Below are 14491 nucleotides of genomic sequence, written 5' to 3'. Positions count from 1 at the left end.
ATTTGATTTAGTTACTGTAAAGGTTTAAAAGTTTTTGGTAAATAACTAATGTTCTATCAATTTATGTTCATAATTGTTAATTATCACTTGGTAGATTTAATTAAGTATATTAAATCAATTACCTCTTTAACTTAAAATTTCAGATTCGATTGATGTTACTGGGTTGCAAATCATATAAGTTTAAAATCAATTTAAATTTTTTACTACAATTTTCAATATGAAGAAAATTACTTTCTAGTTTAATATTTGGTTAGAAATTCAACTACCAGTGTGAATAACTTCTTAACATGCGTATATAAATACCTATGTGATATTATCATTTTCTGTAAGCCACATTTATTGAAAACAATTGAGCATTAAATTTTATTTTATTTTAGCAATGGATAAGGAGAAGAAGACTGCAGGACGCCAATCAATTCCTATGGAAAGAATAGAAAACCCAGAGGATCGCTACACTACATTCTCTAAGCGCCGGTCGGGGTTATATAAGAAAGCAAATAATTTGGTTGAAGAATGTGGCGTAGATATAGGAATAGCTCTTTTTTCGCCGGCTGGTAATCCATTTTCTTTTTTTCACCCAACGCCTAATCTAATCTTAGATCCAGTTGAGAATCCTAACATAGAATTGAGCGAAAGTACAAAACTTGTTGCTGCATATGCACGAAATAATGTAAACCAAACCAACAGTAGGATTAATGAGATTGAGACAATAGAAGAGGGTGTAAAAAGTCGAATGCTTTTACTTGAACAACTGAACAAAACTAGACAGATAGATTCGTATAAATGCATTGACCAGTTCAAAGCAGATGATATAATCAAATATGAAGCTTGGTTACAGAGCGTTGTCTTTGGATTGGAAAATCATTTAAAACAGTTAGGGAATGGAGCTTCATCCTCCTCAGAAGCACCTTCGGATAATGCAGATAACTCGCCTAGCGCTTCAAATGAATAATTTTCGGATAATATTCGGAATTGTATGCGACAAAAACATGAAAAAATTTCAAATTCTTATGATTAGTGTGTGCTTTTAAATTTGTTTCTTTTCTTTTTCTCTTTTTTTCTTTGTTTCAATGATGGTACGACTACATGTACTCTGCGATGATTTCTATTAATAATATATTATATATGTCCTTTAACATATGTTGTCACAAACATGTTAGGTTTCTTAATATTAATATTGTACTATATATGTATTGTAACACCCCGCCTTCTTAATATTATACTATCTATAATATATGTATTGTAACACCCCGCCCTCCTAGCGTACTCAAATTGTATTTGAAGCGCCTTATGTCAAAATGGTTATATGGGAATAGTGTTTTAAGGCTATTTTTATACAACTTTATAATCAACATATGCAATGTTATCTTTGTGACATTGTCAAAGGGTACTTTCACATGTAATTATTTAAGGGTATTTCGGTCTTTTTAAAACCCTTTCTCACTCCTGCCTATCTTTTTTTTTGTTTCACTTCATGAAAAGTGTTGTATAAGGTTATTTATGTCCCATTGTAATCATGTAATTTTATTACATATACAATTCATTGAATATTCCGTTTCAAATTTAATGGGATAAGACATTGTATAACCGCTCTAAAACTAATAAACGAAAAAGTGTATATCTTTTGTATATATTGTTTACCCATAAAATGGTACAGTTGAATTTGTTTGTGGTTTCTAGACAAGTGAATTAATTTGATCCAAAAAGTAACGAAATTACTGATGAAATATAAAATACTTAGCCTTAGAATATAGATGAAATGACAGAACTGGCGAGTCCGGAAACAGGGTTTCCGGCCACAATAACGATGAGATCAAAAAGCGAGAAAGCAAAATGGTATTAAAATCCTGTATAGAATGTAGTATAAGTTAGCCAGGAAATTTCTGTCTCTTACAATGATCATTGAGCTTATTATTTATAGCTATGAAGAAAGTATTAGGGTCGTGCCCTTCTTTAATGTCAATTATAGGGAGCGCTGATGAAGACGTAACGGTGAACATAAATGTCAAATTCTCTGTAACGGGCCATTGCTCTTAATGTTGTGGAATATTCCTCATTGAATGCTACTGCACGCAGAGTATTCAATGTCTTCATGAGCGTTATCTTTTCCGATGATACACGGGATAGATGCGTCCGATTTTTTGTCCTCCTGGCTTAGGTTCCACGTGTCCACTTCTTGGGTGGCCACGAGCCATAACATATTTTACCTAATACAGATAGTCTCCCTGTTTTCCGGTGACATAACTTTGTGTTACCGGAAAGTTGGTAGAAATATTCTTTTGGCGGGAATTACTATAATTCATTTTGAAGGCCACTGACGGTTGAATAGACGCCTGTCTCTTCGTATTTAATGTCCCGAACACTCGTTTTCCCATGATTTAGTATGCCATTTGCCAATTATTGAGGTAATCTTAGCCAAGGATTTAGCCGCCAAAACTTTACTTATACGTATCAACTTTCCCCCTTGTATTCCAACTTCTTTCATCTTATTTCACCTACTGAGTCTTCATCTTCTTCAAACAGAAAAATTCCTTTCTCTTTTTTCGATGGCTTCCTCCTCAAAACGTGTCACGACCAATTTTTTATCCGTTTGGGTATCGTGATGGCACCTAGTCTTAGGGATTAGGTAAGCCTAATATTAATTGAAACAATAACATTATTTAGATAACATCTAACAATTTGAAATAGAAATCTCTTAAAATTTATAAATTCCTAAAACCGGTAATACAAGTCATAAGCTCTACAGAGTGGTTGCTAAAAAACTTCTAAATACAACTATCCAGAAATAAGAATAAACAATGCAAAAATGAAAACTTGAAGGTGACTTTGAAGACTGTGAATGCAGCATCAGAATTACCTTGAGTCTCCACAGCAACGACCCGCATAACTACTAACGAACAACTACCTGGATCTGCACAAAAATATGTAGAAGTATAGTATGAGCACACCACAACGGTGCCCAGTAAGTATCAAGACTAACCTCGGTAGAGTAGTGATGAGGAACAGTCAAGATACCCGCTGGTCTAATAAACTGAAAAAGTATAACTATAGGAACAATAAAAATATGATATCTACATAAAGACTATGCAATATGGCTCACAATACAGTAATTGCAATAAGAAAGGAAATAACAAGTATCAGCGGAATACCATAAAAATGACACAGAAAAGTGACTGGAACACAACCTAAATTCGGAATCACAAATACAGCAGGGACAAGTAATAACTCAGCATCTACAACCTCTTTTAAATCAGGTTTTAGTCAACCACTCCACGAGGTACCGAACCTCGGACAAATCACAACTCACGGGTCTCAATACCTAAACCTAACACTTGGCATCCTGTGCCCTCCTAACACCTCATAACCGCACTGACGACTCATGTGCCAATAGAGCCATTCTCACATAGAAGGAAAGTAAACAAGGGTGAGCATCTATGCTTAACAATATCAAGAAAACCTCTTATCCGATAAGAGTTCTTAACTACGTGTATGCTTGTGCATGTGTCCTAATATAGCCCATACCAGCAAATAAGCATAAGGAAAAAGAACGGACAACACGTAGAATATTTCTCACAACTTTTGCAAGATAAAGCTCACACAGGTAAGTGTACCATTACACAAATATCAACATCAAGAATGCCCGCAGGCCATCATAAATCATCATAAATCAATCCCTGACACGACCCACCTTGTCTCGGCTCATGTGCAATAGTAAAGTAAATGCCCGCCTTGCCTTGCCACACGTGCATAATAATGTTCCCACCTTATCTCGCCACATGCGCAACCTCCCCCAATATATATATATATATATATATATATATATATATCTCACCTTGTCATGCCGCATGTGCAAATATCAATTGTAACAATGGCACGACAGAAACCTCGTGCAACCCCATAACAACAACCGCACGGCAGAAACCTCGTGCATCACAATAACAACAACTGCATGGCAGAAACCTCGTGCATCACAACAAGTACAATAGCAACAATGACAATAATACAAAGTACGACAAGTAAATCAACTCAAGAACTTTAAATCACAAAGAAACAGCAGAACTAATTCACAAGGAATAACCACAATAAAGAATGTTAGGCGTAAAGAGAACACCTCAACAAGGGAAAACTAATATGTAGCAACGATCCCACAATATACAATTCAACAACAGGGAAGCTAACACGAGTCAAATAATTCCAAGTAAATACAAGTCGACTAAGATATAGGATATCTAAATTTCTTTTAAGTTTGAGAAATTACGAAGGATATTCAACAATTCAATTAAGGATAAGCAGCGGAAAGATAATCATAACCTCAATTAAGACAGAACAATTATAGGATGAGATAATAATAATTCCAAATAAAGATAAGCAGTTATGAAAAGATAGCATGACAATAGAAGAGGTAAAATCTTCAGTTAAGTCAAATAAGAGTCAAATAGGCAATAAGAGTGAATCCTAAAGCAATTAATTCTAATTAAAACATGTAGAGGTGAAACTAGTAAATAGTAAGTTAATCATATCAAGAACAACTTCATTCTTAGTGAATATACGGACCTAAGAACCCTAAAAGGCCAACTTTCCATAAATAAATCCGAGCAAGCACTCGTCACCTCGCGTACATGGACTACAATCAACACAGAAGACTCAAATCCTAAGGGGAAATCCCCTCAAAAATGATACTTACTTTAAAGAATATAAACCGATACTCAAAAATGAACTTCTCTAACCAAAATAACTTCAAAGCACAAATAAAACTCATAAGAAAATATTTCGGATCATAAAGCCTCAATCTTTATCAAAGTCTAAAAATCGGTCCGAAAGTTGACCCCCGGGCCCCCACCTCGAAACCCGACAAATTTTCACAAAACCAGAATACCCATTCCGATACGAGTTCAACCATAGTAAAATCATCAAATTCCGATACCATTTTGTCCCTCATATCATGATTTTTCATTTTGAAACTTTTCTTCAAAAATCACTATTTTCCTCAAGTCAAAACACAAATTAAATGATACAAACAAGGATAAAATCATGGAATATACTAAATTCTAGGTGAAGAACACTTACCCAATCGATTTGCTTGAAAACCCACAAAATATCGCTCAAAATCGAGCTCAAGAACTCCAGAAAATGGTGAAAATGGCAAACCCTCAGAATAGAGTACTATTTATTCTGCCCAGGTGTTTATGCATCGTGAATGCGGAAGAACAATCGCATTCACGAAGAAGAAAAATGAAAGCTTCCCATTTGTGCTTCGCAAACGCGACAACACGTTTGAAAAAGCAGGGAGGAAAAGTCTGATGGCCCAACGACTGCTCTTCGCGAACGCGGGTGACTAAACGCGATGAAGGGAAAGACAAACCTTCGCGAACGCGAGAGGTTGAATGCAAACGTGAAGAAGAAGTATAAAGTGGTCAGCAGTAACACTTCACGAACGTGAAAGGCTCTTTGCGATCGCGAAGAAAAACACTAGAAGACAGAAACAACATTTCAAAATAAGAGGAAAATGACCTGTAGCCCATCCGAAACTCACCCGAGGCCCCCGAGACCCCGTCCAAACATACCAACAAGTTCCATATCAAACACGGACTTGATCTAGGTCTCAAATCACATCAAACAATAACAAAATTACAAATCACACCATAAATCGAACTTATGAATTTTCAAATCTTTCAACTTCAAAAACTCATGCCGAAACCTATCAAATCAACTCGGAATGATCCCAAATTTTACAGGCAAGTTCCAAATAACATAATGGATATATTCCAACTCTCGGAATCGCATTCCAGCCCCAATATCAAAAATTCCACTTCTGGTCAAAATCTCCAAAAATTCGACTTTCGCCATTTCAAGCCTAAATCAGCTACAGACCTCAGATTCACAGTACGGACACGCTCCTAATTCCAAAATCACCCAACGAAGCTAATGGAACCGATGGAACTCCATTTCGGAGTCGTCTTCACACAGCTCCAACTATGGTAAATATCCTAAGACTTAAGCTTCCGTTTTAGGGACTAAGTGTCCCAAATCACCCCGAATCATCCGGTAACTGAATTTAACCATGCATGCAAGTCAATACATATAATATTAAGCTAATCAAAGCCTCATGATGCCGAATGGGACTTCAATTCTCAAAACGACCGGTCGGGTCGTTATAAAACGTACTGGCTCTTCAAAAGGAAAAACCAAAACTGACAGCTTTGTCGCTCCAACCGTAGACTCCATCATACCAAAAAGACTTAATACCGCAAAGGATTTTGAGGAGAAATTCCTCTCTGCTAACCCTCGTATATGGGCTGTTAGCAGGTGCCCTTCTTTCATTCGTCCTTCTAGTATTCTCGCTGTGAAGGAAGATGGTCATTTCCATGAGTTGGATATCATCGCTCCCGATCTATAGGAGCTAGTGACCCTTCCCAAGGAAGGTTTCACATACTTTTACACGTATCCCTTCACTTTTGCCTCCACTATCAGATGTGTTTGGCACAGGTAAGTCCTTCTGTGTGGAGGAAGGTTACCTGTCTTCGACATTTATGCCAAGAAACTGGAGAAGAGCTAACATTAGCTCACATGATGAATCTCTTCCCCCAAGTCCCTCTGGGGGGGGGGGAGGGGGGGAGAGTATGATAAATCTCTGTAAATGAGGTCACCATGCTTTGTTGTCTTTGTTGACTAGCATGGATGATGTTAGTGACCGCGGGTGGACGGAACGGTTCACCTCGATTTCCACTAGCAGTATCATTCTAAAAACGGCTTTGTGATGACCCAAAATATCATCTTTAAATTTAATGATTAATTATTTGATCTAAGAAATATTTACCATTACTCGACTTGCGTGTGCAGTCCGTAAAAATCTTCCGAAAAGTTTTCAGGTGAAAAATGTGAATTAGATATTTAAAACATAATTGAGTTGACTTTGGTCAACATTTTGAGAAAATGGACTCGGATCAGTGTTTTGACAGTTCCGGTAGGTCCGTATCATGAATTGGGACTTGGGCGTATGCCCAGAATCAAATTCCGAGGTCCCTAGCTCGAGATATGGAATTTTGATGAAAAATTTAAAGTTTAAGTTCAAATAGTGACCGGATGTCGAATTATGTGCAAATAACCCCGTAATAGAATTTTGATGATTCCAACATCTCCGTATAGTAATTTTGGACTTAGGAGCGTGATCAAAATTTTATTTGGAAGTCCGTAGTGGAATTAGACTTGAAATGCCGAAAGTTGAATTTTTGGGAAGTTTGTCCGAGGGGTTGACTTTTTGATATCGGGGTCGAAATCCGATTTTGAAAATTTTCATAGCTCCGTTATGTCATTTATGAATTGCGTGCAAAATTTGAGGTCAATTGGACTGGATTTGATAGGTTCCGGTGTTGTTTGTAGAAATTGAAAGTTCAAAATTCATAGATTTTGATTTGAGGTGCGATTAGTCGTTTTGATGTGGTTTGAAGCCTGGACTAAGTTCGTATTGTATTTTAGGACATGTTGGAATAATTGGTTAAGGTCCCGAAGGTCTTGGGTGGAATTCTGAAGGTAAACGGAATGGATTTCGGACAAAGAAGGTTGCTGGAAATTTGCAGAAATTTCTGGTGTATGGAGCCAACTTTGGAAGATAATATCTCGTAATTCATAAGGAACCGGAAAATCTTCAAAACATGAAAGTTGTAGTTGTTTGTTTCCCATTTCCATAAAGTTGAACCATGCAGTATTTGGACATTCGTACAGAAAGTTATGATTGAATGAATTATGGCTGGTAGAGCAATTTTGCCAGAAATTCTGATGCATGGAGCCGACTGTGGAAGCTTATATCTCGCAATTCATAAGGAATCAGAAAGGTTGCAAAACATGAAAGTTGTAGTTGGTTGTTTCTAGTTTCCATAAAGTTAAACCATTTATCATTTAGACTTTCGTACATAAAGTTATGCTCAATTTAAGAAGGCTGGTAGAGCAGTTTCTGGTGGATTTTTAGTGACGAAAAATGGACTTTTAGTGACGGAAAATGGACTTTTAGTGACGGATTGGCAGAAACTTAAGGACCAAAAATGGTCATTTCATTCATTTAGTTTTGAATTTTTGGAGCACGATTCTTGGGCGATTTTTGGGCGATTTTTACGGGAAAACATTAGGGTAAGTGTTCCTTATCCTATATTAATTATATTTCATGATTCCATACTCATTTACATCATGAATTCGTGAATTTATGAAAGAAAAATCAAGATTTTTGAAAAAATCTTCCAAAAACAAAAATTTAAGATTTGGAGGTCGAGTTGTTATCGGATTTTGGTAAAATTAGCATGGGTGGACTCGTAATTGAATGGGTTGTCGGATTTTGTAAGTTTCGCCGGATTCCGAGATGTGGGCATCACGGAAAAATTTTGAGCTAATTTCGGATTTTAATGAAAATGTAATATTTTCTTATGAAATTGATTACTATAATTTTTATTGACTGTATCGAATTAATTATGATTAGATACGAGTTGATCGGAGTCGGAAAATCGAGGAAAAAGCATAATACTTGGTTAAATTGGAGCAAGTCGAGGTAAGTGACTTGTCTAACCTTGTGTGGGGGAAATATTTCCTAGAATTGATATTAATGTGATTATTGAAATGTGTTGAAAGTCGTGTACACGAGGTGACGAGTGTGTACACGGGCTAAATGCGAAAGATTATATTTTTAAATTGTGTAGATCATTGTTGCGCATTTATTAAATTATTTTATCTTGTTATATTCTGCATCATTGATCTGTGATATATATTTTAAATTTGTTTTCCTTTTTCCTGCTAATTATTTTACCTATTTAATTGAAACTTGGTTTCTTTCATACTGTGCATTATTTGAAGGTTGATTTTTTAAAAATTAAATATTATTAATATAAAGTATTTGACATTTTTAATTTTGATATTGAAGCAACATATTAAAAATTTGGAATATTTTTTTCCTGAATTATTTATTCTTGAATATTTTCGTGAGATTGTTTTTCGTGGAAAATTTAAATATTGGGCACTTGAGGTGCGAATTGTGATATATTGTGATATTTATACGCATGCGGTGGTATAAGGTCTGGGTGTTGAAACGCATGCGGTGAGATAAGGGTGGCTTGATACGCGTGGCTAGTAGGGGTGACTACTAGAAGTCATGCGGTGTGATAAGGGTGGCTAAAACGCGGGATGCTATTTCGGAAAAAAATATTTTCTTTAAATAAATTGTGAAGGCTCCCGCGGTGATATAAGGAAATGAGATATTTTGAAATTATTTATAATTTGGGACTACGAGGCGGTACCTCGGTAGTGCCCTTGTTAATATTGATTTATGGCCATAGCTGCCTTCGATTAATTGTTGTAATTTTCATAAAGTTGAAGGAAATTCGGTTTTGATTCCACGAGATATTATTTGCAATTATTTGGTGTCATTAAATGTGACATACTATTTGATTCATTTCCAGTGTCATTTTATTTTACTATATTGTTAAACATTTTACTATTCCATTATTATATTCCAGTAATGCCTCACCTGACCTCGTCACTACTCTACCGAGGTTAGGCTTGGTACTTACTCTGTACCGCTGTGGTGTACTCATACTACGCTTCTGCACATCTTTTTGTGTAGATCCAGGTACATCTTACCAGCCTAGACGTCAGTGAGTTACCTGCGTATGGAGACTTCGAGGTATATCTGCCAGCGTCCGCAGACTCCGGAGTCCGCAGACTTGGGGGTGCTTGGGATCAGTTCTTACCACTTGCGGAGTTTGCTTACAACAACAGTTACCAGTCAAGCATTCAGATAGCTCCGTATGAGGCCTTGTATGGTAGGCGGTGCCGGTCTCCAGTGGGTTGGTTCGAACCAGGCAAGGCTAGACTTTTGGGTACAGACTTGGTTCAGGATGCCCTGGAAAAGGTTAAGTTGATTCAGGATCGACTTCATACATCCTAATCTAGACAGAAGAGTTATGCGGATCAGAAGGTTCGTGTTGTTGCATTCATGGTTGGTGAGCGGGTATTGCTCCGCGTTTCGCCTATGAAGGGTGTGATGAGGTTCGGGAAGAAGGGAAAGGTGAACCCTAGGTATATTGGGCCTTTTGAGATTCTTGAGAGAGTTGGAGAGGTGGCTTACAGACTTGCACTACCACCTAGTCTTTCTGCGGTTCATCCGGTATTCCATGTTTCTATGCTTCGAAAATATCTTATGTGTTAGACTTCAGTTCGGTTCAGTTGGACAAGGATCTATCTCATGTTGAGGAACTAGTGGCTATTTTAGATAGGCAGGTTCGAAAGCTGAGGTCAAAGAATATTGCTTCCGTAAAGGTTCAGTGGAGGGGTCTACCGGTCGAGGAGGCGACTTGGGAGGTTGAGCATGATTTACGCAGCTGTTATCCACACTTATTCACCAGCTCAGGTACTTTTTCTAACTCCTTTCGAGGACGAACGTTTATTTTAAAGGTGGAGAATGTAATGACCCAAAATATCATCTTTAAATTTAATGATTAATTATGTGATCTAAGCACTATTTACCATTACTCGACTTGCGTGTGCAGTCCGTAAAAATTTTCCGAAAAGTTTTCAGGTGAAAAATGTGAATTAGATGTTTAAAACACAACTAAGTTGACTTTGGTCAACATTTTGAGCAAATGGACTCGGATTAGTGTTTTGACAGTTCCGGTAGGTCTGTATCGTGAATTGGGACTTGGGCGTATGCCCGGAATCAAATTCTGAGGTCCCTAGCCCGAGATATGGAATTTTGATGAAAAGTTTAAAGTTTAAGTTCAAATAGTGACCGGATATCGAATTATATGCAAATGACCCCGGAATAGAATTTTGATGATTCCAACAGCTCCGTATGGTGATTTTGGACTTAGGAGCGTGATTAGAATTTTATTAGGAAGTCCGTAGTGGAATTAGGCTTGAAATGCTGAAAGTTGAATTTTTGGGAAGTTTGACCGAGGGGTTGACTTTTTGATATCGAGGTCAAAATCCGATTCTGAAAATTTTCATTGCTCCGTTATATCATTTATGACTTGTGTGCAAAATTGGAGGTCAATTGGACTGGATTTGATAAGTTCCGGTGCTGTTTGTAGAAATTGAAAGTTCAAAATTCATAGATTTTGATTTGAGGTGCTATTAGTCGTTTTAATGTGGTTTGAAGCCTCGACTAAGTTCGTATTGTATTTTGGGACATGTTGGAATAATTGGTTAAGGTCCCGAAGGTCTCGGGTGGAATTCGGAAGGTAAACGGAATGGATTTCGGACAAAGAAGGTTGCTGGAAATTTGCAGAAATTTCGCCAGAAATTTCTGGTGTGTGGAGTCAATTTTGGAAGCTTATATCTCGTAATTCATAAGGAATCGGAAAATCTTCAAAACATGAAAGTTGTAGTCATTTGTTTCCCGTTTCCAGAAAGTTAAACCATGCAGTATTTGGACATTCGTACAAAAAGTTATGATTGAATAAATTAAGGCTGGTAGAGCAGTTTCGCCAGAAATTCTGATGCATGGAGCCAATTTTGGAAGCTTATATCTCGCAATTCATAAGGAATCAGAAAGGTTGCAAAACATAAAAGTTGTAGTTGGTTGTTTCTAGTTTCCATAAAGTTAAACCATTTATCATTTAGACTTTCGTACATAAAGTTATGATCAATTTAAGGAAGGGTGGTAGAGCAGTTTCTGGTAGATTTTTAGTGACGAAAAATGGACTTTTAATGACGGAAAATGGACTTTTAGTGACGGATTGGCAGAAACTTAAAGACCAAAAATGGTCATTTCATTCATTTCGTTTTGGATTTTTGGAGCACGGTTCTTGGGCGATTTTCACGGGAAAACATTGGGGTAAGTGTTTCTTATCCTATATTAATTTTATTTTTCATGATTCCGTACTCATTTACATCATGAATCCGTGAGTTTATGGAAGAAAAATCAAGATTTTTGAAAAAATCTTTCAAAAACGAAAATTTAAGATTGGGAGGTCGAGTTGTTATCGGAATTTTGTAAAATTAGCATGGGTGGACTCGTAATTGAATGGGTTGTCAGATTTTGTAAATTTTGCCGGATTCCGAGATGTGGGAATCACGGGAAAATTTTGAGCTAATTTCGGATTTTAATGAAAATGTAATATTTTCTTATGAATTTGATTACTATAATTTTTGTTGACTGTATCGAATTAATTATGACTAAATACAAGTTGATCGGAGTCGGAAAATCGAGGAAAAAGCATAATACTTGGTTAAATTGGAGCAAGTCGAGGTAAGTGACTTGTCTAACCTTGTGCGGGGAAAATTTTTCCTAGAATTGATATTAATGTGATTATTGAAATGTGTTGAAAGTCGTGTACACGAGGTGACGAGTGTGTACACGGGCTAACTACGAAAGATTATATTTTTAAATTGTGTAGATCATTGTTACGTATTTATTAAATTATTTTATCTTGTTATATTCTTCATCATTGATCTGTGATATATATTTTAAATTTGTTTTCCTTTTTCCTGCTAATTGTTTTACCTGTTTAATTGAAACTTGGTTTCTTTCATACTGTGCATTATTTGAAGGTTGATTTTCTTTAAATTAAATATTATTAATATAAAGTATTTGACATTTTTAATTTTGATATTGAAGCAACGTATTAAAAATTTGGAATATTATTTTCCTGAATTATTTATTCTTGAATATTTTCATGAGATTGTTTTTCGTGGAAAATTTAAATATTGAGCATTTGAGGGGCAAATTGTGATATATTGTGATATTGATACGCATGCGGTGGTATAAGGTCTGGGTGTTGAAACGCATGCAGTGAGATAAGGGTGGCTTGATACGCGTGGCTAGTAGGGGTGACTACTAGAAGTCATGAGGTGTGATAAGGGTGGCTAAAACGCGGGATGCTATTTCGGAAAAAAAAATGTTTTCTTTAAATAAATTGTGAAGGCTCCCGCGGTAATATAAGGAATTGAGATATTGTGAAATTATTTATAATTTAGGACTACGAGGCGGTACATCGGTAGTGCCCTTGTTAATATTGATTTATGGCCATAGTTGCCTTCGATTAATTGTTGTGATTTTCATAAAGTTGAAGGAAATTCTGTTTTGATTCCACGAGATATTATTTGTAATTATTTGGTGTCATTAAATGTGACATACTATTTGATTCATTTCTAGTGTCATTTTATTTTACTATATTGTTAAACATTTTACGATTCCATTATTATATTCCAGTAATGCCTCACCTGACCTCGTCACTACTCTACCGAGGTTAGGCTTGGTACTTACTCTGTACCGCTGTGGTGTACTCATAATACGCTTCTTCACAACTTTTTGTGCAGATCTAGGTACATCTTACCAGCCTAGATGTCAGTGAGTTACCTGCGTACGGAGACTTCGAGGTATATCTGCCAGTGTCCGCAGACTCCGGAGTCCCCTTCTATCATTTTATGTTGCTTCCTTATATTTTATTTAGACCCTGATATATAGAGACATTGAGAATAAATTCTCAGAAGCTTGTGATTTATTTCTACTGGGTTTTGGGAGTTGAAATTGTTTGAATTGTAGTTTATTTATTTCAGATAATTATTATTATTCCGCATTATTAGGCTTACCTAGTTTGAGTGACTAAGTTCCATCACGACATCGTACAGAGGGAATTTGGGGTCGTGACAGGCTTCATCCTTTCAGGCCACTTGGAACCGCGCTTGTAAGATTTCTAATATTCCTTCTTTTATTAAATATTCTTTTATGGTCATGTTTTCATTCTTCGTATGTTTCAGCAACTTGATGGGTCCCACCGGTGGTGAAAGGGTTAGACCGGTGGGTTCAGAAAATTTTGGACGTCATAACACCCGAAATTCGCTTGTGGAAAGAGGTGGCCCCAAAAAGATGGGTGCAAGGCCAAAAATCATGGTAATTAGAACTTACCTGGCTCCCATCTTTCTCTGCTTTGTATATCGATTGAACCCTTCTGACTTGTTTATAAAATTAGGTCTACCTGCGAGCTCTATTACTGTCCCCGAGGAGGACGTTTTGGCTGATCTTACTGATGCAGTGAGGCTACTTCACGATGCTCTCACTCGAACAAATATCTCTGGGCCTGTTTCGGGTGCGACCACATCTTTACGGAGTCCTCGGCCAGAAAATAAGCAACCGAAGAGAAGACATTCCTACGCGGTCGGGGAGAAGAATAAGCGGGCAAAGACTGTTGTCTCCGAGCTATCTCCGGTGGCGATGACGCCCGGTCCTCCTTCCGAGCCGGTCATAGACATTGTGATGATTAATGACAATAGAGAAGCCAAAATTAATTACGGGCTTCCAAATAAATATTCGGACACACTCCTAAGTCCAAAATTACCATATGAAGCTATTGGCATCATCAAAATTTCATTCCGGAGTCGTTTGCTCAAAAGTCAAACTCCGATCAACTCTTTTGATTTAAGCTTCAAAAATAAGAATTGTTCTTTCAATTTAGTTCAGTATCATCCGCAAACCAAACTCGACCATACACGCAAGTCATAATGCATATTA

At 36.8% G+C, this 14491-nt stretch overlaps 1 protein-coding gene across 1 annotated transcript; it reads left to right on the top strand.

Moving 5' to 3' along the window:
* The first annotated feature begins 379 nt into the window (after nt 1–379).
* Nucleotides 380–952, top strand: LOC104091527 (agamous-like MADS-box protein AGL61). Its single transcript, XM_009596890.1, has one exon. It carries the CDS (start codon nt 380–382, stop codon nt 950–952), a length of 573 nt encoding a protein of 190 aa, XP_009595185.1.
* Nucleotides 953–14491: the final 13539 nt, after the last annotated feature.

This window comes from Nicotiana tomentosiformis, chromosome 9, assembly GCF_000390325.3.
Source record: "Nicotiana tomentosiformis chromosome 9, ASM39032v3, whole genome shotgun sequence".
NCBI lineage: Eukaryota > Viridiplantae > Streptophyta > Magnoliopsida > Solanales > Solanaceae > Nicotiana > Nicotiana tomentosiformis.
This window is presented reverse-complemented; position numbering and strand designations above follow the sequence as displayed.

Bases quoted from the DNA above. Each gene is read 5' to 3' on its own strand.
- LOC104091527 (XM_009596890.1), top strand. From the start codon at position 380: ATGGATAAGGAGAAGAAGACTGCAGGACGCCAATCAATTCCTATGGAA.